Here is a 25,472-nt window from a genome sequence, read left to right on the forward strand (position 1 = left end):
TTACTTTTTTTTCTGACGAGGATAAATAAGAACTATTTTTTGTTCACCCTAATATGCCCTCTTGGGTTTGAAGACATAAAAACAACAGTGAAAAAGTTAAAAACCGTTTGTTGTTGCTCAGGATCTCTAATCACTGTATTCATATCCTCGTAAAACATATGCAAATCTCAGGTCACCTAGATTTTTAACATTTTCAAATCCTTTCCTTACCTAAGATTTCCCTATTTAAAAAGTTCAAACCTATTTGCATTTTTGTCGAGTTGTGTGTAATTTGGTTATTTTTTTTTTTTAATTAAAAAACTACTTATTTATGTGGCTGCATTGGGTCTTAGCTGTGATATGCAAGATCTTTGGTTGCAGCATGTGGGATCTAGTTCCCTCACCAGGGATTGAACCAGACTCCCCTGCATCTAGAGCATGGAGTCTCGGCCACTGGACCAGCCACTGGACCACCAGGGAAGTTCCCTAATTTGGTTATTCTTATTTCTGTTGAGTTACTCAAAGGACTCTCAATACAATGCACTGACATTACAACACAGGGTTTTGACAAATAAGGAAATAAATGGCAGGATCTCTGTTAACCTTACTAACTGTTAGTTACTCAGTTGTGTCTGACTCTTGGGATGGGCTGTAGCCTGCCAGGCTCCTCTGTCCATGGAATTCTCCAGGTAAGAATACTGGAGTGGGTTGCTTTTTCCTTCTCCAGGGGATCTTCCTGACCTAAGGATTGATCCCAGGTCTGCTGCACTGCAGGCAGATTCTTGACCTTCTGAGCCACCAGGGAAGCTGAACTATACAGTCCATGGAATTCTCCAGGCCAGAATACTGGAGTGGGTAGCCTGTCCCTTCTCCAGGGGATCTTCCCAGGGATGGAACCCAGGTCTCCCGCATTGCAGGCAGATTCTTTACTGAGCTGAGCCACCAGGGAAGCCCAAGAATACTGGAATGGGTAGCCTATCCCTTCTCCAGGGGATCTTCCTGACCCAGGAATCAAAATGGGGTCTCCTGCATTGCAGGCAGATTCTTTACCAGCTGAGCTATTGGGGAAACCCAACCTTCCTAAAGATCAGTTATTTTTGTGGAGTTCCTGAAAAATGACCTGCATTTCTGTTAAACTTCAGGCTCCTGGCGTTCCCCGGCTGTTCTCCTTTACCCAGTTTCAGCATCCTACCTGGTGGAAGAACAAATCCTTTCCCCTCAACTTCCTATATGGCATCTCATGGATACCGGCACACAGCCCCTGCCCAGACCATGCAGCTGCTGCAGCCAAGGTGCTACAGTCATCCTCATCTTTCTGGAATGATCAAACGTAAGCTACTCTGCCCATTTTCAGAATAAGCCCTGTAGCCTTCGCGTTTAAACACATGGTGGGTGTAAGAGGTCGGTTTGAGAAGTGGTAGAACTCTCACCAGCCCCCATGCACTTGCCCTCCCGGCCTGGGACAACTGGCTAATCCAGGACACAAGGTCCCACACACGGTACCTTGACTCTGGCAGTTCCCGTCTTTATTGAACTCCTCTTTACTCTCATAATCCATGTCTTCCGGCTTGAGCTCACTCCCTTCAGGATACGGAGGGAGACCTTGGTTCCCTTCTGTGCTCTCTTTCCAGGGTTCCTTCAGCAGTTCCTGCTTCACCTGGAACAGCTCGGGTGGGACAGAAGTGGGCTCGCCCCTCACTGTGACATTATTGGCTTTGCTTGTGAAGGGGTCTGGGGGGTAAGCCTGGGGTTTCTCCACTTCAAACTCATCTTTCTCGAAGCCACGTGCCCACCTCTCCACGTGTTTGCAGTGACACTGACAGGCTGCGGGAAGGAAGGGGCCCTGGGGCCCGGGAGGCTGGCTTCTGGCCTCCGCGCGTCCTTTCTTGGCTTCCTCTGTGAGGAAGCCGGCCAGGCTCTGCTCCCCTGCCATGCGGGTGGTGGGCTCGCTGAGAGGCGACACTGCCAGCCCTTCCCGCCTGCCTGCGGCCAGCTCGAGACTTTCCTCCTCGTTTTCGTCCTCGTCGTCCTCCTCGTCGCTGTGGTTTGGACCCAAAACCAATTTGCTTTCTAAGCTTTTGCTTTCTAGTAAGTCGATTAACTGCTGGTCTGATGACACGTTTCTTCTGGAGTCGCAGACACTCAGGTTGCACATGTCGACGAACCCGCTCTCGTTCCCTGGGTCCAAGGAAGGGGAGGCGAAGCAGTTGGAGTCCAGCTGCCCGATGCTCTCAGGTCTTGGCCCTGTCTCGCTGCAGCCGAGTTCCCCTTCCTTTGAAAGAGATATCAATAGGTGTTTCTCATTTTTAATGTTCATCTGAGCTACTCCTGCTTCTAAAGTTTCCATAAAAGAGGGGTCTGAGGCTATTTTTGCCTCGTGGCCCCGGGGCTGGCAGTTTCCATCTCTGCCTGCGGAGATGGCCACGGTGTCTTGCCTGGACTCAGTACTGGCACCCGTGCTGCCCTGAAAAGGGCCTGGCTCCTGGCTTAGTGCCTTCTTCCCGTACATCATGGCCTCCAAGGACCCAGGCAGCAGACTCTCGTCATGGGTAAGGGAAAGGACATCTTGAGTTTTAGAGATGAAGCTTTCACAGGTCATGTCAGATAAGCTGCCCCTGGGCGGACCAAGGTGATCGTCTCTACCTTCGATTTTCATGAGGTTCTCGGGTTCGTTTTCAAGGGACTCGGAAGTCCGGCTCGTGTGCGTATAGGCCAGAGACTCATACAGTTTGGAGTTGGTCTGATAGAGGCAACAGAGACTCTCTGGGCCCTGGGGGTCGGGTCTTTTGTGCTGGGCGTAGTTCCTGTAGGCGTCCAGGAAGGACAGCTGGGGGTCAGTCATGACATAGTAGTCAGTGCGGTTCAGGCCGTGCTTGGCGGTGCCGATCAGCAGGTCACGGTCGTGCTTCCCACACTCCCACCAGACGGGCAGGTACAGGCTGGGCCTGCAGAGCTGCAGGCGCTCGTGCAGCTGAGGACACGTGAGCACCTGCTCCCGCACCTTCCGCAACAGCTCAATGCGGTACAGCGTTCTTGCGGCCCGCTCTTCAGTGATGGGTTCCACGTAGATGCTGGGATCCGGGGGGCCTGCGAGGGAAAACACAGAGCCTGTCACTTAAGGGGAGGTCCTCGATACCCCTGTGCACCTGAGTCCCTGCATCCTTGACCTTATAGTTTGACCACCTGGCCCTCAGCAAGGCAGGACCTTAGTGGCCCCTCAAAGATGAAAGCTGAAACAGGAGGGAGAGATTTTATGAAACCTGGACAGACCCACTGAGGGTAAAAGGAGAGCATGAACACTTCAGTTCTGGAAATATTATTCCTGATCGGTAAGCGTGTACTAAGTGCCTCCTCACTAGATACTTTATGGACGCTGTTCAGATCTCACAGAACCTCTAGCTATACCATCATGCTTGTGTGAGGATGAGGAAAGAGGCAGACAGGCCGACTTGCTCAAGGTGCCTGAACCAGAACGCCAGTCTAAGTCTTGTCAGCGTGACTCTGAGATTCAGTCCATGCAGCTCCCTGGTTTTACTGAAGACTGCCCGAACATGCTGCTGTCAGCCCAGAACCCATGCTGATTAGGCTCGACGTTTGTTTCCGCTTTTTCTAGAATGTAGTACTATGGTCCAGAGTGAGTGAATCCATTATGACGAGACTGAAGAGAGGCCAGGGGGAAAGCTGGCGCAAATTCCCATCAGGAAGAAATTTCTCAGAAGGGGCCTCTACTGGAGCACAGAAAGTTTAAATGACAGTCCCATATTTTCCGTGGCTACAAGTCAACACATGAGAAAACATTTAAGATTTAGTCTAAGCAAAGTGCGGAGCTCACAGCAGGCTAAATCTCTATGAGGCTGAAAAAAGAAAACATTTCTGTGGCATTTTAATCTGAATTTCAATTTTTAGTGGAGTTACATCATTTTGGGAGAGAGATTTTATTTTATGAGGGTGGGCTCAACTAGAAGTTTGTGGGTTTGGGAAAACCCACTTTATCTGAATTCTCCACATAAGTCTTCATGTCTATAGCTATGACTAAAACAACTCTGTACCCTGAAAATAAGCTTTTACCCTCTGTGTCCCCCTGGGAATAGAGTGGCAGAGCACCCTCACCGCCGTCCTTCCAGGCTGGCAGGCGACAGACCCTGCGGCACATGGACACGAAGCTATAGAAGTAGTGCTCCAGGCTCTCGTCCGGCTTCTTGTCCAGACGGGAAATGACGCGAAACTGTGTCCAGTCAAAGGTTTTCTTCTCTTGATCATAAACGACACCAAAGGAAGACACTGTTCTGTAGAAGTCGGCTTGCTCCCTCCTTGTCCACCTAGAGACAGAATCAGAAAGGAGAGGGAGCAGTTTTCCCTTTTTGCTTTTTTTTGTTGTTGAAAAGAGCTTAAAACAACTACTTACTGAGGGCCTAGTTGGAGAGTCTGTAAGGTTCACAGAGCAGGCAGAGCGTGTCTATTTTATTGTTTAAGTTGGGAAGAGTCACTTATAACAAAAACAGCCCATCAGCCTACCACCACCTGCAAATTATGTGTGCGTGCTTGATATCTCTTGATATCAAGAGATATCAAGTTTCAGAAATCACCCAGTTCATTTCCTCTTGTGGGAGATAAAGATTTTAATAAAAAAATACTCTGTAGGCTTAAATATTCTGCCCATGACAACAGAGAATCATAGAATCCTGGAGGATTCTATTATAATCATATAATCCTGGAGGAATCTTTTGGACCATTAAATTCACTTCCTTCATTTTACAGATGGAGAAGCTGGTCTGGAGTGAGGTGGGGTCTCCCTTGGTCACACACCTCCCTGACTTTCATCTCACATGGGCTTTCCTCCTGGTCTTAATGAAAGTAGATGGGTGATCTTTTCTAGGACACAAAGGCTCTCTAGATTTTATACCCGGCAGGACTAAAATAATGACTTAAGGGAAATGGATTATTATTTTCCACCAGTCTTTACCAGGAACTCTTGGGCATGGTACTTGCCGCCCCCAGAGGGACTCAAGCTAGGAGTGGGGTGAGGGGTCAGTGGAGGAGTGAGAATAAGGGAGGAGGCGGCTCTGGTTCTCTCTTTGGAGCCAGATGAGAGAACTCTTCTCCCTGAATTACCAAATTTCGTAAAGCCAGGAGTATAGAGAAGTAACTGAACTCACTATGTGGTATTTCAATTCATTGGATGTTACAGTAAAAGGATGGAGATATAAAGACTCCATCCTAAAGGAAATCAGTCCTGAATATTCATTGGAAGGACATATGCTGAAGCTGAAACTTCAATACATTGTCCACATGATGCGAAGAGCCAACTCGTTAGAAAAGACTCGGACGCTAGAAAAGATTGAAGGCAGGAGAAGAAATGGACAACAGAGGATGAGATGGTTGGATGGCATCACTGACTCAATGGACATGCATTTGAGCAAGCTCCAGGAGTGGGTGATGGACAGGGAAGCCTGGCGTGCTGCAGTCCATGGGGTCACAAAGAGTCAGACACAACTGAGTACCTGGCCTGAACTGACTCAAAGAACGTGAGCTTCACTCATCCATTCTTGTGGCCTCATCCCCAGTCTGTGCTGACCTTCGGCTGCCATTTTTAGCTTAATTTTCAGATGGGCAAGTACTTCCTTCCTTCCTTCTGGGCCAGCATTTTATGGTAGTCAATGCTCTCAAAGGCTTGATAAGGACTGCTGGCTACAATAAGACCACTTCAATGCACGCTATTCATTTTTCTGATAAAAGAATATGACCTGATGGATATGTTCAAATCACATCCCCAGAGACTGGGGTCCTATTCAGGCAAGTCTGGGAATTGTGAAGAGAGGGTGTCCTAGATCTCACTGGACTCCTGGGCCAGCATGACACCACCACTGAGGTTGGATTTAACGGACTCTAGAGACAACTTAACTCCATACGAGAACATCAGACACATTTGCCCTCCAGCTATCAGTGTTTCCCTGGTCACCTTTACCCAGTGGGCAGCTCAGCATGCCCTCTTGACCACTGGCTTTTACCTCTTTTGGGCTTCCTTGTTGATGAGCTCCATCTCTGAGGATCTCCGGAACATCTCTTCCTGGACCCAGTAGCTCTGGTTTCCTAGACCCAGGACTTCAGGCCGGCAGAGCTCCTTGCGGTTACAGCGCTGGTAAATGGTGACCAGGCGTCGGAGACGAGCAGTGAGTGCGGATGAAACCGGCCAGGGTGATTTGTCTGGGTCGGAGCCATCCTGGGCTTCAAACATCAGTGAGGATATTAGTATTTATAGACAGAACTAAGACTATGGTGACTGGGTTTTTTGGTGGTGGCTGTTCCCCTTTGTTTAAAGAAAATTAAAGCAGACTTTGTAACTTAATGGAAATAGCTGATATCTAACAGCTTGGGAGCCAGGCACAGCTGGAAAGGCTGCAATAGTGCTTCAGAAACAGCTTTGGGTGTGGTGGGCTCTGTTCTCTCTGAGATACAAGTGTGCCTGTCTGTGGGGGCAGAATGGACTCGAGGGCCTTGCTCTAAGGTACCGGAGTGGGTGGACCCACTGAGGCCGTCTCTAGAACTACGGGTTTTTGTGTGGCTGGGCTTTCTAAGCACCAAAGCCTCCATTAAGTTCGTATTCAGAAAAATAATCAAAAGGACAAACCAAATACTTCTAACATTTCTCAAAAGAGGAAAAAAAGAAAAATCAATGAAACCAGGATTCCTTTTCATCCTCAGAATCTATCCTGACTTTCATTTCACTGCCAGGCAGAGGAACCTGGCCAGAGTCAAATTAAAGCTCCATGTGCGACTCCAGCAGAGTTTGGTGAAGGTCAACTTTATTGGCTTTTAAAAACAGCCTCCTCAAAAAAACAGCATTTTAAAAAAATTACGCATGAACTCCAGGATAACTACAAATGGAGATCTTATTTCTCTTTGCCTTCAGAAGGACAGTCTCACCTGCCCGGGTGTCATCCTTCTTTTCAGCAAAAAGGCCATCACCTCCGTCACTGGAACTCTCCTAGGGATAAATGAAGTCAAGTCATCAGCAAAACCGCGGCTCAGACACCCAGTCCCCATACAGGAGTGAAAGTGCACAGGCCGCACCTCCGGCCCGGGAACATCTCAAAGATCAAGGTGGTCCCTGATGAATGAAGCTTAACTCAGGCACAGTCTTCAAAGAGCCAGAAAGCAGTTTATTTAAATAAGTATTGTTTTCCCCCTGGAACTGTGTGGAATGATTCTGCCTGTAGAGAGAATGAGCTTGAAGAATGACAAACTGGCACGCTCCCCCTGGCAACTACGTTTTACACGCACTATTTTAATTGTGAACTTAAATATTTGCTTTACCGTCGTCGCTCTCAATCTAACACTGTCATTTTGTAAAGCATGTGCCTGTGTCGTTCGTTGGATTTGTGCTGTGGGAAAGTGTCACGCTCATGTTCATTATGCTGCGTGTACTTCACAGCAATCGACACTATTTTCCTAAAACACGACTGCTCCAGACGGGAGACCTGATGGCACAAAACTCCAGCAATTTAAAATTAAAATCACGATCTGAGGCTCAGAAGCTCAAGTGATATCACAGGCACAGAGCTTATCCAAGTCAGAGTATATGTCAAGCTGGCTTTAATGGATTCCTCTCCAAAGGCGTGCTTGGTCTCAGGAAACGAACTTCAAAGGCTCCTCACACACAAGGCACGTGGGAGTTTGGGGAAGGGCAAAGAGACAGCTCTAGTCTTCAACTAGACTCCATTTTTAACACGAAAATTTATTTATTTTTTTACTAAAGTAAAGTGGACTTAACAGTATTATATTAGTTTCAGGTATACAACATAGTGATTTGATATCTTCATACATTACGAAATGATCCTCACCGTGGGTGTATCTGTCACCACACAAAGTTATTCCAATATTCCTGACTACGTTCCCCATGTGGTAGGTTCCCCCTATTCACACCCCCACGACTTATTATTTTATAAACAGAAGTTTGCGCCACTTAATCTCCTTTACGTGGTTCACCCATTTTTTCCCACCTAACGTACTGTGCTTCTGACGAGCATCTAAAGACCTGACTGATAGGTGAGAATCACCCCAGGATTCATGACTGTGGCCCTGAGGGAGCACAGGGCCAGATCAGAAGAAGGTTTGGCAATCCACAGCCTGTTGATGGTTTCTGTGTGGCCCTCAAGCTAAGAACAGGGTTTACATTGGAGGAGGAGGAAGGCAGGGGGAAGGAGGAAAAGGAGAAGAAAGAGGCAAAGGAGATGTGACGAAGACTCTTTTGGCCCCAGGCCTAAGATATTCACTGTCTGGTCCTTTACAGAAAACTGGGACCCACAACCCAGGAGAGCCGTAACCTTGGGTCAGGAGGGATGGACAGATACCGACAACTGGTGATACTTAAAATTCAAACCTCTCTCCTGGGCCCTTAATACTGTGGAAGGACCTGAAAGAGAAAATCTTGAGAAGGCAGAGGAGCAGGCATAGTGATAATTGCTGACGTTAACGAGAACTACACATCACTATGCAAAACCCTTTACATGGCTTCTCTCCTTTAGTCATCAGACCTGCCTCCCCAGGTAGAAAGTATTAGTATCCTCATTTTACAGATGCAGAAAACTAGTTCTAGGAAGTTCTGTAAGTTGCCAAGGTCACATGGATACCGAAGGGCAGGGCTGGATTTTGAGCAAAGGAGTCTGGGACACTGCAACCACTGAGCTGTCCTAAAGAGTCCCGGCTGAAAATGTGATTCAGAGAGTGAAACATATTTAGGGCTGGAAAACACTGGTTTAAGCTCTCTCCTTTGGCCATATGACATCAGTGAAGGGAGGAAGCCTCAGGCTGATCGACTGCACCATTCTGAAGTGTCACTTAAATGTATCATCACAGCCTTTCCCACTGTTTTGGGAGTTATAAGCAAAACCCAATCAGCCATGCGCCTTACATCTTGGGCTGCCACTGAGAACATTTTTGAGTATCCTCACAGTATCTAAGCAAGGAGAGATAAGAAAGCCTTCCTCAGCAAGCAATGCAAAGAAATAGAGGAAAACAACAGAATGGGAAAGACTAGAGATCTCTTCAAGAAAATTAAAGATACCAAGGGAACATTTCTTGCAAAGATGGGCTCAATAAAGGACAGAAATAGTAGGGACCTAACAAGCAGAAGATATTAAGAAGAAATGGCAAGAATACACAGAAGAACTGTACAAAAAAGATCTTCACGACCCAGATAATCACGATGGTGTGATCACTCACCTAGAGCCAGACATCCTGGAATGTGAAATCAAGTGGGCCTTAGGAAGCATCACTACGAACAAAGCTAGTGGAGGTGATGGAATTCCAGTGGAGCTATTTCAAATCCTGAAAGATGACGCTATAAAAGTGCTGCACTCAATATGCCAGCAAATTTGGAAAACTCAGCAGTGGCCACAGGACTGGAAAAGGTCAGTTTTCATTCCAATCCCAAAGAAAGGCAATGCCAAAGAATGTTCAAACTACCGCACAATTGCACTCATCTCACACGCTAGTAAAGTAATGCTTAAAATTCTCCAAGCCAGGCTTCAGCAATATGTGAACCGTGAACTTCCAGATGTTCAAGCTGGTTTTAGAAAAGGCAGAGGAACCAGAGACCAAATTGCCAACATCCGCTGGATCATCGAAAAAGCAAGAGTTCCAGAAAAACATCTATTTCTGCTTTATTGACTATGCCAAAGCCTTTGACTGTGTGGATCACAAGCAACTGTGGAAAATTCTGAAAGAGATGGGAATATCAGACCACCTGACCTGCCTCTTGAGAAACCTATATGCAGGTCAGGAAGCAACAGTTAGAACCGGACATGGAACAACAGACTAGTTCCAAATAGGAAAAGGAGTACGTCAAGGCTGTATATTGTCACCCTGCTTATTTAACTTCTATGCAGATTACATCATGAGAAATGCTGGGCTGGAGGAAGCACAAGCTGGAATCAAGATTGCTGGGAGAAATATCAATAACCTCAGATATGCAGATGACACCACCCTTATGGCAGGAAGTGAAGAGGAACTAAAAAGCCTCTTGATAAAAGTGAAAAAGTTGGCTTAAAGCTCAACATTCAGAAAACGAAGATCATGGCATCCGGTCCCATCACTTCATGGGAAATAGATGGGGAAACAGTGGACACAGTGTCAGACTTTATTTTTTGGGGCTCCAAAATCACTGCAGATGGTGACTGCAGCCATGAAATTAAAAGTTGCTTGCTCCTTGGAAGGAAAGTTATGACCAAGCTAGACAGCATATGAAAAAGCAAAGACATTACTTTGCCAACAAAGGTCTGTCTAGTCAAGGCTATGGTTTTTCCAGTGGTCATGTATGGATGTGAGAGTTGGACTATAAAGAAGGCTGAGCGCCAAAGAATTGATGCTTTTGAACTGTGGTGTTGGAGAAGCCTCTTGAGAGTCCCTTGGACTGCAAGGAGATCCAACCAGTCCATCCTAAAGGAGATCAGTCCTGGGTGTTCATTGGAGGGACTGATGTTGAAGGTGAAACTCCAGTACTTTGGCCACCTTATGCAAAGAGCTGACTCATTTGAAAAGACCCTGATGCTGGGAAAGACTGAGGGCAGGAGGAGAAGGGGATGACAAAGGATGAGATGGTTGGATGGCATCACCGACTCGATGGACATGGGTTTGGGTGGACTCCGGGAGTTGGTGATGGACAGGGAGGCCTGGTGTGCTGTGGTTCATGGGGTTGCAAAGAGTTGGACACGACTGAGTGACTGAAATGAACTGACAGTAATCTATGAAGACCCTTTGAATGCTGAAAGTTGTAATTAGAGACACTTCTAGACTGAGAAATGTTCTAGCCGGGTTCTAGTCGGGTGTTCCTTATGCCATACAGGTGGCTGGTGTGAGCCCCACCACACCCCAAATCCACATGGGTAGCTCCAGGCAGCAGGTAGCAGACACACACGACATGGAGGCTTCCTTTCCAGTCTCCCTAATGCTTTCTGTTGGCCTCAGGCAAACCCTCTCAAGTCAGGAAAGCTTCTGTGATTGGTAAGTGCCTCTCTGTCTCCGGCCCTCTCCTGATGGTAGGTCCCCTCTCTGGCAATGACAGAAAGATCTGGATGAGCAGCAGCCAAAGTGACAAAGACGCCATAACATTCAACATCACCAGTTTATTACTGGGATTGAGGGAAGCACACGCGAAGTTCTGCCTCTGAAGTCTGAGGCTGAACATTTCCTGGTTTCTGCCTCTGTGAATCAACCTGAAAGAAATATTCATCTCGGAAGAAGTGTGAATCCATTATTTCAGAGTACAGGGTCCCCATAAGACCATCAAAGCGCAGGCAAATGGATTGATTCCAACCTGCAGTTTCTCCATCCTGAGCCCGCCTGTGTCTGGAGTCTGACTGTCTACTGCTCTCTGACTTTGGGTAAGCTGTTCCGAGCTCGCTCAAGCTTATTTCTTTGTTTGCAAAATGGAGGTGATAGTACTTTATGGGTTGATTGTGGTCAAGCTCATTTCTTCATTTGCAAAATAGAGATGATAGCACTTTATAGGGTGATTGTGGGGCACAGGTAAGCTGATGATGTGAACCATTTAACCAAATGCTGGCACAAGGCAAATGCCTGACACATGGCAGCTGGGACTGAGGAGCAACCCACACATGGACCCAACTGCTGGGGGACCATCCAGCATGTCTTTCATTCAACTAAAATGTGTCCTCTAAGGATGGCTTCATGACACAGTGGAAAACCAACAGCAGTAACAACTAAAGTCTATGGAGACCCAGGTAAATAAGTGGGTAAGATATCATACTGAGTACTTCATATGTGTTTTTCATTCATTCAAAATGACTAAATGACCCTTTTTAGACAGACAGAAATTGCAGAATAGGAGGTTGATAATCTTATTGAATACTATAAACAGTTATTAAGTGGTGAAGATGGAATTCAAACCTGGAAGGCCTGAACCCAGATGAGGAGCTCTAATCACTGCGAAGTATGGCCTCAGGTGTGTGGAGACACACCCGGCTGAATCAAATGCATTGTCACTCTCTAACAGCATCTTAGCTCCGCATGGGTGCAGGGCTGTTTCCAGATTTGAGAACAGTAGATCCCCGTGCTTGTGGCTGCTCCTCCAGACCTGGCTGCCTCCCCTCTTTGGTCTGGGTAGGGGTGCGGGTGGGGGTGGTGGCAGCCCAGACCTGCAAGCCCAGGGAACTTCCTCTAAGCACTCACAAAACCCCAGGGCCAATGCAAAGGCCACAAGTGGTCTTCCCACATTTGTTTGTCAGGAACTGTGCTCGGTTGAGGCATTCCAACAGTGCAAAAAGATGGAGTCCTTATCCCTCTAGAGCTCACGTTCTGGCAGTTATGAGAGACATAAATAAATATTGGCCATGCAGTGTGACAGGGCTTCTTCCCTGGTAGCACAGCCATAAAGAATCTGCCTGTCGATGCAGGAGACACGGGTTCGATCCCTGCGTCAGGAAGATCCCCTGGAGACGCATATGGCAACCCACTCTAGTATCCTTGCCTGGGAAATCCTATGGACAGAGGAGCCTGGCGGGCTATGGTCCACGGGATCACAGAGTTGGACACGACTTAGCGACTAAGCAAAAACAACATGCAGTATCAAAGTGCTCCTAAACACAGTGGGAAAATCAGGAAGAGTCACCACCCCTGCCAGACCCAAATCAGGCAGGAGGAAGACACCTAAGAGGTAACTTTTGAGCTTCAGATTGAAGGACACAGGAGTTTACGAGGAAGAGAACATAGGCGCTCTCTGTGTAGAGGTAACACGATGCAGAAAGGCAGTTAAAAAGACCCCACAGCAGTTTTCATCTGTGGAAAAATCAATCATCCTATGACCTTCATAAATTTCATGTACAAAGTAGATACACATCAAATGTCATTAACAGAAAATTCAAGGACTTTACAATGGAAAGACTGCAGGATTTAGAAAAAGACGTGAGCAGAGAGACATTGCTCTTGGCTAGTATGACTTTTCTTGCAGCTCATTAAAACTATTTGATCTTCCCCTCGTCTAGAATGGGGATAAGAGTAACACGCAACTGAAAGGGAAACGTGCTTGGTAAGCCTGGAAGTACTCCAGCTACAGTCAAACATCACTATTTGAGTTCAGAGACCCCCTCAAACTCTCAGCTAAGAATAGAGTCATTGTTCAGATCCTCACGGAACTTCTCTTACAGTAGGATCTGACCATGTTAGGCATTAAGTTTCCCTGCAGAAGTTTTTTCCTAGGTCACTTGGCACATAACATCACCCTCCTTTTACAGAGAGCACCTGCTGTAGGGAGCACTGCAGAGTGAGGACAAGCCCCAGGAGTTAGACACACGAACTTTACTGTGAGTGGCCTTCAGAGCTGGGCCTGGCATGCAGCTGGTCTGCCTCTTCACACTGGCTGTTGCTAGGAGAAGGGGTGCGTACCTTCAGCTAGAATAAAAAATCAACCTGGAACCAACTGGAAGAACTGTTGCTGAAATTGATGCTCCAATACTTTGGCCACCTGGTTCGAAGAGCTGACTCACTGGAAAAGACCCTGAGGCTGGGAAAGACTGAGGGCAGGAGGAGAAGGGGGAGACGGAAAACGAGATGGTTGGATGGCATCACTGAATCAATGGACACACGTTTGAGCAAACTCGGGGAGACAGTGAAAAACAGGGAAACCTGGAGTGCTGCAGTCCACGGGGTCACAAAGAGTTGGACATGACTGAGCAACAACAACAACTCTTTTGACTATGAAAAGAATATACTTGATCAGGGAAAAAAAAAAGCCATAACATCTAGTCTGTATTCTACTGTCTAGTCTGTCTAATGTAGTTATCTAGTCTGAACTCTTCTATCTGTGAGAATCTGGCAAAGTACTTTACGTTCCTGGGCGAGGGGCGGCGGTGAATCTCCTCAGCTTTCAAATGAGGGCAGTTAACATCTGAAGCTCTTACTTTACACGGCTGAGGTGAGGATCAACTGATACAAGTCTGAACAGTATTTTGGAGACAGTACTATTCAGAAGAATTTAAGGTACTATTTTCATCTCTTTGATACTCGAGTTACCGCCTAAAATGCAGGAGACTTTCAGGAGACATGAGTTCGATCCCTGGGTCAGGAAGATCTCCTGGAGGAGAAAATGGCAACCCACTTGCTATTCTTGCCTCAACAATCCCATGGACAGAGAAGCCTGGTGGGCTACAGTCTATGGAGTCTCAGAAGAGGCGGACGTGATGTAGTGACGAAACACCACTGTGGGAAAACACTTCCCACGTTCCAGACAAAAGAAATCACAGTATAAGCTAGGGAACTGAATGGCAGAGCTCGGATTCTAATTGTCAGGATCACAGCAGCTTCCTTCTGCCAGGGCCACGGTCTGAAGCTTGAGGGTGATATGCTTCAAGCCTCTACTTCTTAAATCTTGAGGAGATACGGAAACACATCTTCAAAAAATAAAATTTTTTTTTTTTACTTTGGGAAACTGATGTCTTTGTTACTGTTATAGGAATCAGAACTGATGGAAACCAAAGTAGATACCATTCTTCCAACTAGAACTAAGAGAAGAGAACTGAAATTTTTTGATTGGTGATCAGGAGAAGAAGAAAGATTATGCGGATAAGAGAGTCAGTTGAGGACAACATTACAGTAACCTCTGGTACCCAAAATCCACAAAATCCTAACAGATTTAGTTTCTCCACTCAAAGCCAGAGAAAATGTGGTCAAACAGTGCTAGGGTTCTAATAAAGCTTCAGTCTGCCTATGCAAAGTCCTAGATGCTCATTTGTAACATGCAATACAGATTTCTGCTTCTGGGAAGATGCATTATTTCCCTGTTGCTCATTTTAAGTACAACTAAAGCCCCTGGACACTATATATAAAACACACCTAAGAAAACACTGACAGGTGAAGCAAAGGTAGACCAACTAGGGACTTTGGGACCCGTGGAATGACACAGTAGTGAGTTCCTTGGGTTTTCTTTTTTGCCTTATATGCCTTAGATTTGGAGGTAAAGAAGCTGGCTACCTGGAAATGACAAAAGGGTGCAGACAAAAAAAGCCTGCCTTCTCTAGCCCAGGACAAGGAAAAGGGCAGGCTAGGACTGGACACAGTGTTGAGATGAGACGTGCTACACTCTAGCCCAATGACACAAGAGCAGACAGTGGCTTACCACATCCACGCCAGCAAAGGCTGGTGGGGACTCTAGACTTCTGCCTTCACCAGGCCGTACCAGGGCACCCGGTTCCCCTGCTGGGTGGTGTCAAAAAGTCAATTAGGGAGCTTGGATTTTTATCCCTGACAGCTGGCAATGAGGTCCCCAACCACCCATGGTATCAGCAAAGACCACATGGAGAGCTGAACTTCCATTCTCCCCTCAGGTCTCTTTGGGGGCTGACTAGGAACATTAACCTCTACTACAGCCAGGCAGTCAAAAGGCGGTACACGCTGTGCACTAGCCCGCTCCTCCCCCTGCCCCCTTCCTCTGCAGTAGAGGTGTTAGAGGCAGTCAGTCACAACAGAAGTTTTAAATAAAATCCCAAGTCTCATAGTATAATACCCCAAATGTCCAGGTTTCAGTCAAAAATCACTTATCATACCAAGAACCAGGAAGATCTCAAACTGAAGAAAGGTAGCAAACAGATGCTAATGCTGAAATGACAGAGATCTTAAGAATTACCTGACATAAAAATTTAAAGCAGTCATCAATGAGGAATTCTGAACACACTCCAGAAGATCTCAGCAAAGAAACAAAGCTTTAAAGAACCAAAGGGCAATTCTAGATTTGAAAAATACAATGATGTAACCAAACCGAACAAAAACACAATGGATAGGCTCAACTGCAGAGGGAGGAGAAAGGAAAGAATCAGCAAGCTCAAAGAGGGAAATATATGAAGTGCCCAGTGTGACCACCGGAGAGGAACAGATTAAAGACAATTAAAACAGGGCCTCAGGGACCAGTGCAGCTGTAACAGAAGACTTGACATGCATGTCATCCGAGTTCCGGAAGGAGAAAGGGTTCCAAGAAATAATGACTGAAAACTTCCCAAATTTGGCAAAGGACATGGATTTGGCAAATCTACAGATTTGAGAAGCTGAAAAAACACCAAATTGGATAAACTCAAAGAATCCACATATACAAAATTCAGAGTTAAACTTCTGAGAACTAAAGATAAGGAGAAAAGCCTTGAAAGCAGCAAAAGAGAAAAGAGACCTTACCTAATTGAAAAACAACTCAAGTGACAGAAGATTTCTCCTCAGAAACCACGGAAGCCAGAAGGAGGTGGCACAACATTTTCAAGAGCTGAAAGAAAACTGTCCACCCAGAATCCTATATCCAGTGAAAATATCCTTCAGGAATGAAGAGGATTTCAAGATATCCCCAGATGAAGGAAAACTAAGAGAACCATCACCAGCAGACCTATCCTAAAAGAATGGTTCAAGGAATTTCTCCCAATAGAAAGAAGAAATCTTGGAACATCAGGAAGAAGAAAGAACATAGTAAGTAAATGTATGGGTAAAAACAGTAGACGTTCCTTATCCTTTTGAATTTTCTCAATTATATTTCATAGTTGCAGCAAAAATTACATTATCATTATTCTCAGTGTATGTAGGAGAAATATTTAAGACCATTATAAAGAGAAAAAACTAGAAGTAAGGATAAATTCCAGTAAGGATTCTATACTTCATCTGAATGGGTTAAATGATACCAGTGGACTGTGATATATTATATACATGCAGTGAAATACCTAAAATAATCACTAAGAAGCTTAAAAATCTAATATAGATAAGTCAAAAAAGGATCAGAAAAAATTTTCCAGTAAGCCAGAGGAAAGAAGGAGAAAGAAACTAGAGAATCAAAATACAGAGAAAACAATAAAATGTCAGACTTAATCCTTAATGCATCAATAATAACATCACATGTAAATGGCTGACTATATCAACTATAAAACAGGGTGCCTTAAAATATATAACCTGACTAAACACTGTCTACAGGAAACTCATTTCAAAGGATGGAAAAAGTGACTATCATGCAAACATTAGTCAAAGGAAACCAGCAATAGCTATCTTAATATTAGATAAAGTATACTTCAGAGCGTCCCCCCCCCACACAAAAAAAACTATCAGACAAGGAAGGGCATTCTATATTGACAGCAGAGTCAACCCACCAAGAAGACATACCCTAAATGTGCATGCCCCAGACAACAGAGCAGCAAAACACGTGAGAGAAACTGACAGAAGCTGAAAGGAGAAATACATAAATCCGTAATTACAGTTGGAGCCAAACTAAAAATAAACAACAGAAAGATTATAGGAAAACCTCCAAATGCTTAGAAATTAAATAACACACATTTGATCATCTACGGGCCCAGGGAAAGTCTCAAGGGAAAAATTTTTAAAATACATTGTACTGAATGAAAATGAAAACACAATATAACAAATTTTACCACTTACAGTAAATGGTAAAAATTATGGAGCATAGCTAAAGTAACCCTGAGAGGGAAATTCACTGGAAGGACTGACATTGAAGCTGAAGCTCCAGTACTTTGGCTACCTTATTATGCAAAGACCCTGATGCTGGAAAAGATTATCCCCATGGTGGGAAACTGGACAGAAGGTACATGGGATCATCCTGCATTGTATCTTCTGATTCTATCTAAAATCTACAGTTATCTCAAAAGCAAAAGTTTCATTAAAGTAAGACTGCAAAGCAGTTTATGAGTTGGTAATTTTTACAATAAAATGTTGGGGAAAATGCAATGCAACTGTAGCAATGCAATCAAAGACCAATACACCGCGATAGGGGTTTCTCACATTTGACTCACCATTTGTTTCTGGAGGCCGTCTACCTTGTCTTCTGTATTGTCTTCTTTATCCGTGTGGCCTCTAAAAAAAAAAAAAATAGAAAAAGTAAAAAGCATCACACACCATCTAGGAGCTATTCTGCAACCAGGATGCTGGCACAAAACACCCCTAAATCACTGACCAAAGTGAGTCTGGTAGACACCTTTCTCCACAGGCCTCAGAATCTTTATTTTTCCAGTGTCATAACTTCTACAAGCAATGACCTCCACTCAAGTGAGACTTCAGCAGGAGCCTCAGGATCTATCTACTCAGGACAGTTCAGAGGCCTGCTTTTCAACAATGATGCTATCTTTGAAAAGGTAATTACTGCCCATCAAGAATAAGCTGAATACGTGGCTTTGATAAAAGAACAGACTCTAGACACTGACAGCCATACAAACCAAGAGTCCTCTTGGGCTGACCTTAGCTCCCACGGTAGGGCGAGTCTCGGTGCAGAGTCGCTCATGTTTGGCAGCGGTCCCTTCCAGGAAAGGACACTGCCCCATGGACCACTGGCAGCTTGCCTCTAAATCCACTGCCTGATGTCTTCTCTCGTGAGCTTAACTACTGCTGATGCCTATTTGTTTTTCATGATCCCTGGAAAAATCAACTTTGAAGGATTCCTGTCTCAAATATTCTGCTCTTCATTGCTCAGGTCCTGGAGGCAGGAGGGGTCTTCTACCTTCCTTGCCTGATCAGAGAAAAAACAGCCTCCCCACAGAGAAACCAGCTTTCAGCCACATTCGGGCACCTCCCCAAGGGGGTGTTTCTCCCAACCCCATGAACCCAATATTACCACCACTAGTCCTCTGGACATTTTGTTAACACTTCTCTGGATGGATCTTTATTATCTTTGGGGGCAGAGAACGTTATGATAGCTAGCTCGAGTGTTTGTCAGGGGCTAAGCATGAATGGAAAAATGCATTTCATCCTTTTCTCAGCCTTAGCAGACAGTTAGGGGGGCTGGCATTGTGTACCCTTGAGTCCAGCCTTGCCTGTGACCCTAGGAAATACAACTTTGGGGGAGAAGATCAGGCCAAAAGCTCACCAAATGCAAACCAAGAGATTCTATACTATGTGTTTCAAGTACCCACACACATATGAAAACCACAGCTTTGGCTGTTTATTTAGTTTTCCTATGAATTCATACACTTGGGGTTATGCCAAAAGTAAATAAAACTCAGACAAAGGGGACGCCTCCATACTTTTTTACACACAACCCACGGACAGGACCTGAACGCCATGGCCATCATGCAGTGGCTATTCATGGACCGTGCAGTCCTTAGAAAACGCCGGTATTTCATCTCAGGCATTTCAAGGTCAGGAAGTCTAAACTTGCTGTGCCTCTTAACTTTCTGCCAAGTATGAGAGGTTAAGAGAGGCCTGAACTCCTCCTTGAGAATCCTCTGACCAGACGAGGCTGGTTAAGGAACAGGGCAGGATGGTGGGCAGCTTGGGGAATCCAGGAAGGACAGAAATGGGTATTTGGATCAGAGCGTTCAGAGTTCAAGAGAAAGGCCCGAGGTGCTGTACGATGTAACTGAAGCAATTCTGGAAGGCAGTTCAGGCTGAAGGGAGACGCCAGGCTGTGAGGAAGAGACTGTGAGAGTGCTGGGTGCCTGTGTTCAGAGATTAGTGGCGCGACAAGTCACACTGTGTTTGGTCTGTGCAGATTCTCACCTTTCGGGGACGTCTGAGGCCCCGTCTGTGACACCCTGCTCTGCAGAAAGCAACTTCTCGTCTGGCATGCCCACTTTCTCCAGGAAGCAAAGTGCTGGGTCGGCTCGCATGGCGTTGTACCTCTCGTAACCTGATCGGGGGTGGCGAGAAACCACAAGGTCACGACTGGGGTCATGTCAGAACTCATTAAATCTGCCTTGCATCCTAGACACACATTTTGTTTCCCTTATTAAGTAAAAAAACAAAACAAGCCAAGAAAAAATACTTATTTAAGAATAATTGGATCCTGTACGACTTCCCGTCGGGGGAAGATCCTTGAGCTTAAACGGACTCCTTTGTGTACTGCTTGACCAAAAAATGAAAGCTGAGGTGTACCGTGTGTCCTTGAAGACACACAAGATACAGATTCCATTCCCACTTGTTGGCTTCTTTTGGAAAGCAAGAGGATCAGGCAAGCTGGTTTCACAATTTCTTCCCCTCACTGCAACACCCCGCCCCCTACTCTGGACACCCTGTTATCTTGTCATCTCCTGCCTGCATGCATGCCTGTTAAGTCACTTCAGTCGTCTCTGACTGTGCAACCCCATGGACTGCAGTCTGCTAGGCTCTGCTGTCCACGGGATTCTCCTGGCAAGAATACTGGAATCGGTTGCCATGCCCTCCTCCAGGAGGTCTTCTCAATCCAGGGATCAAACCCTGACCTCTTATGTCTAACCTGCATTGGCAGGCAGGTTCTTTACCACTACCACCACCTGAATGGGCTGAGATTTTCTTATGGTCCAAATTTATCCCATGTGTTAGAAAAGGAAACTGAGCAAAGTGATGATGCAAAGGATGAAACATAAAGAGGACAACTGGGATTGTTGACTGGATTAAAATGGACTCGTTGCCTCTGTGTTCAGACTCAGTATAAAATCCTAACCCACTGACCAGGGCTTTGGAACCGCCTCTCACTGTATCCCCAGAGTCAAAAACAGATGGAGGAGTTTTGACCCAGAAAGAGAGACCCCAGAAGGAAGGCAAAACAGTGGAACAATGTCACTTTTAATGTGATAGATAACACCATGTGTGAGAATGCTATTTTACTGACTCTAATGTAATCCTATAACGAGACCGGATATTTGGTCATAGCTATTGTCACATCAAAATATTTGGGGGGAACTCCTTTATGGTCCTCAGAATCCTTTTCTTGCTGCTCCTAACAAAGTCCACTTCTAGCTCAGTAGTAGTACAGAAAGCCCATCTCCAATGAGGGTAGATGCTGTGCTGAAAACGAGAACTGTCTTGATCAAAAACGATTTTACTCTGCTAGGTATTTCCCTTCTAGACTGGTTTCTGTTCTGCTATCACTGCTGATGCTGGTCTAGCCTTCACATGGAGGCAGCACCTGGTCCTTTTTCTCTAAGGGGTTTCAGGTACTTCATCTTTTAATCCAAAGTGACTCTTCTGCCTTCTCCACGACAGGTGCTGCCTGCCCGAGGCATATGGTGGGAGAAGTGGGTCCCTAATGTTCTTCTTCATTCATTCATTCCCCAGGGCAATAGTGTGATAACTTTAAATCTCCCTCGTGAGATTGAGGGCTTCCCAGGGACAGAATCTGTATCTGCTTTGGCATTATATATTCAGTTCCTCACACAGCGCCTGACACTTATAAACTCAAATTACAACTGCCTGGATGTGTCAGTTTGGCCCGGATCCCCTTCCAACAGTCACTGTAGGAAGAACCATTCTCACGCTCTCCCCGTTCTGCCTCAGCTCACATCAAGACAGGAATGTCCGTGACTCTCCTACTATTTTGAGGATGTGCCTGCTACCATCTCCGCCTGCCACTCCCCAGGAAAAGAGGCGCCTACTACCCAGGTAGGTTCCTCCTCTGCAGACTTCTTGTCGTGCGTAGGTAGGTATGAAGTTTGGACAGGTTCTCCACTTCTCTTTCTCAATCAGCTTTGGAGCTGGAGGTGGGAAAGAGTGATTGATCCAGTTCCCTAGAAAACCCTGACTACTGAAGAGCAGTAGGAGCTGTGTGCTAGCAACATAAAGACATAAACAGTAGAACAACAGGCTGCCTGCTCCTGTCCACTTAGTCTAAAAGTTTCTCTGTAAGAATGTGAACAGGGATACTGAAACCCACAGCGTGATGACTATTTCATAAGTCCAGGCTGCCCTAGAGGGGCGGCGTCCATCTCTTCCTGCGGTTAAGAGCTGTCAAGAGCATCGTTCAGAACAGATTTGCTGCCGAGTCCTTCTTGCTGTCAGTGAAAGCCCCAACAAAGATGCAGCCAATTCTTCCATGGTGGTCAGCTCAGAGATGGAACCGGGGCTTCAGTCTTCTCATCTAAGCAGGGTCGTAGGAGACTATGTCTGGGGTGGACTAAAAGAGCCACGAAACTTCACACAATGAACAGCTGCATGTTTCTTAAGAAAGAAAATGGCTGCAGCCCTACGGCTCATGCTTATATCTCCAGGGCATGGAGGTGAGGCAGAGAGAGCTCCTGATGGAGCCTTGAAAAATAAAACACCAGACAGCGTGGCTCTCTGAAAATGTCACATGTCCACCGGCTGCCGGGTATCTGAGAGTTTGTCACCTGGTGAGACACGTGGGTTGGATTATTCTGCGGAGAGGGCTGTTCCGTGGGGTGATGAGGTGTGTTACCCAGGTGAGGACAGGTCTAAGCCGAGGCCCATGGATTGTCTGCTGGGCGGCGGCCCACCAGGAGTGGAATCTGATTTGGACTCTGCAGGACACCAGAGGATGGGTCCATGGAGCCAACTACAGGCCTCTGTCCAGCCCAGCCTAGGTTTGCTTCCAACATCCCTGTCCAACTACCCGGGTCTGGTCCCATCCAAGAGTGAGCCGGTCAGCACCACGTGTGGCTTAACACCAGTCCCCCAGCACTGGGCACAGAGGCTAGGTCTTCCCCATCTTCACAGTATGTCTGCTAAGCTCATCACATACAAAGTCTTTAAAGCCAAAAGCACAATGTGGGATACAGAGGGTCATTACACAATGACAGGAGGTATTAATTCACCAGGGAAGTATGGCTGACGATCCTGACACTAACACCACCAGGTCTCCCAGAGCCTGCAAACACCAGAATCTATGTTTTGAAGGGATTCCTCATTAAAACAGGTATATGCATCGTTGTTATGTACATATTGCAGGTTGGCCTGCAAATGTTGAAGAATTCTACCGATAGGGCACGTGTGAGAAAGACAGTGAACCTTCCAAAGGCAGAGGAGTCAGTGACAGTGGATGGCACCCAGCACCTGTTATGTGCGAAGCACCGCTCAGGCCACCCACATGGCCCGTCTCAGTTAATCTTCCTACAACCCTCCAGGTGGGCTGTCTTGTCCTCTGCCTGGTGTCCAGGTGAGGAAATAGGTCAGAGAAGTTTCTGACTTGCCCAAGGTCACACATTTATAAGTGGCAGAGCTGGCAGTGAAGGCCAGGGACATCTACCTCTTCCCACTTTTAAGCCCTGCTCTCCAGCTCAAAATGTCGGCTCGTCCACCTGGTAGGGAAGGTGTGTATCAGGTACATCACAATGAATATTTTCCGGGACTTGCTTTATTCATTTTAACAGTCGGCTGAAAGCAAGGGCAGGTACTTAGAACAGGATCAGAGATGAAGAAAACACCATTTATGTCATTTTTTCCAAGCTATTAAAAAAACCACTCTCAATCCCCTTTGGCCTCTAGGTAACTATATTAAAAAAAGAAAAAAAAAAAAAGGATATGCTATTTTCTATTCTTAAAATTTTTATACCAAAGATATGTACTAGGAGTTAAGTAGATCAGCTGAAATGACCTTAGAATTCTGGATACATGTGAAATGGTAAAACCTAACATTTTCCCCATTTATTTATTGCTTCACTCCAGAAATCCTAGCGCTTGCCGTGTGACACCGGGCCAGATGCTGGGTCTGTGAGTGAACGAGAGCGGGGCAGTCACACTAGGTGAGGAAAACACGCCACCCTTTCAAGGGGCCTTGCTGATACTCACATTTGCTGTATTTGCATGACTCATACACTCATCTGGGCAAACTCCTCAGAGGACAGAGGGGAGGCTCTACTTTCTCAGAGAGACACGCGACAGGCCTGTGGGATTTTCCAGGAAAGAGAAAGCATGCACTGAAATACACACCGTGTTTGAACACACCAATCAGGAGGGACTTGTCGGCCTCAGCATCCCACCAGTCCACCGGGATCTCCACGTAGTCAATGTCAGGCAGGGGCACGTCCAGCTCCCTGTGGAAGGAAGGGCGTGAACTCAGAGTGCCTTCCACACGGACAGATACAACACAGGAGCTCCTGGCTGGAGCCCCGGGGCTAAGCCACATCCCCAGGTGCACGATTAGAGGCTGAAGGAACAAAACTGGGAGGATTCAGACAGCAGGGGGCTCAGGCGTCCTAACCAGGGCCCTGCACCTGGTTAAAATGGGGAGTGACTTCAGCAGGTGTATTTGATGTCCAGACTCAACTCAGATTGAATGATGCAGAATCTGAAAGCACCTTGTGGAGAACATGTCGCCAGTTGGTCTGCGGTGGGGCCCGGGGCTCTACATGTGTCAGGTGATTCTAATGTGCACCTTCAGTTGATGACCACGCCAAAAGCCATCAATATGTCCATTAGGTAAAGGCAGAACAACCCCCCAAGTGTGTGAATTTATACATGATCAAAAGCTGAAAAGTGCCCAAGCATCCTGGTCTGATATGTAGAGATCGTGAGCACTATTCCTGAATGAGCTAGTTTGCACTGCTGCACACAGGGTAGGAAATGAGCCTTTCAGGGGAGAGGGGCCACAGCAGGACGAACTTCCTGGCCAGGGTCTGCTAACAGTCTGCTGGGTCAAACTTCTGGCTGAAGGGATGAACGTGGCTCACCCCAGGGAGCAGACCTGCAGGGATTGGTCCCTGTTTGAGTTTCTGTGCGCGTTCTGAGAGCTCACACAGACGCTTAGCTAACTGGCTTCAATTGTCTGAACACCGTCCTCACTCTTGGAAGGCTTTGGGGTTTGAGGGAGAGCATTCACCTGGATGGCTCCTCCCTCCCACCTCCCAGGTGCCTGGAACGCCGCCTCTGGAACATCTCCAGCTGGTTCTTCCATCAGGTTCTTGGGACGCAGGGCTGCCTGCCCCTTGCCAGGCCCAGCTCTCCTTGCAGGGGTGGGACTCCCTGACTCCACCTCTCTCCACCTGGCCCACTGCTCTGCCTGTGTGGTGCCATGGCTGAACAACTCTTTCGGGGTGAGCAGTGTTTCATTCCTCATGATGATTTCTCCACCATAAGGTATTTAACCTGAATAGGACCAGTGAGAACTAAGACTGCAGAAAGCAAAGGAATGGGGGAAGGGGGAAGGAGGTGGGCAACGGACTTAGTCTCTTCACGGTCTACTCACTTCCCTCCATCTGCGTCTAAGAAAGCAAGTGACAGGGGAATAAGTAAACTCAGGTAGATTACTTCGGCCAGGTAAGACTGGAGATAAATAATCAGGTTGAATTCTGCTGCCTTTACATGACTCACAAGTTGGACCTTTTTACTAGAACACCCAACCTCCCGATTCTCACTAGAAATGCCCATGGTAACTATGAAATGCATAGCCAGTGGTAACAGTCAACAAGCTGACTGCTCTTGATTACAGAATGCTCAAGGGTAGGACTGTCACTGCCCTTCACCTCTCTCCTCCTTTCATGCTCCCGTGACCACTAAGGCCATGAGCACTGCCCAATGGGAAGAAAGAGAGGGAAGGAACCACTGCCCTGGGGAATCTCAAAGCAAAGTTCAAACGCCAACACTTGCGGTCCTCGGGGAAGACTAGCACTGTCTGGGGCCAGAGCCAACTGCAGGTCTGGGGGAAGGGATGGCGAAGGAGGTGCTGGTGATCCCACTCACTCACTGTGACTATCTGACAGCCTGATCAAGTGGTAGCCTGGGGCTTGGCAGTCTCTTCCCCCAAATCTTGGGATACTCCAGGATTCTACAGCTTCGGAAACCCTAGCTTACAAAACTAA

The 25,472-nt window shown here is 46.5% G+C and overlaps 1 protein-coding gene across 3 annotated transcripts in view; it reads right to left on the reverse strand.

Annotated features, from left to right (window-relative positions):
- Nucleotides 1–25,472, reverse strand: part of CHD6 (chromodomain helicase DNA binding protein 6) — a 199,757-nt gene that overhangs the window by 15,409 nt on the left and 158,876 nt on the right. For 2 of the 3 annotated variants that reach the window (XM_055545057.1, XM_055545056.1), the window contains exons 25-31: nt 23,605–23,708; nt 19,462–19,591; nt 17,763–17,823; nt 6,904–6,964; nt 5,988–6,204; nt 4,048–4,298; nt 1,483–3,066 (exon numbers count right to left, since the gene is read on the reverse strand). In XM_055545057.1, coding sequence (XP_055401032.1) covers nt 1,483–3,066; nt 4,048–4,298; nt 5,988–6,204; nt 6,904–6,964; nt 17,763–17,823; nt 19,462–19,591; nt 23,605–23,708 — 2,408 coding nt within the window. The remainder of the gene's footprint in view (nt 1–1,482; nt 3,067–4,047; nt 4,299–5,987; nt 6,205–6,903; nt 6,965–17,762; nt 17,824–19,461; nt 19,592–23,604; nt 23,709–25,472) is intronic. The other variant, XM_055545058.1, reaches the window with a different exon arrangement.

This window comes from Bubalus kerabau, chromosome 13, assembly GCF_029407905.1.
Source record: "Bubalus kerabau isolate K-KA32 ecotype Philippines breed swamp buffalo chromosome 13, PCC_UOA_SB_1v2, whole genome shotgun sequence".
Lineage (NCBI taxonomy): Eukaryota > Metazoa > Chordata > Mammalia > Artiodactyla > Bovidae > Bubalus > Bubalus kerabau.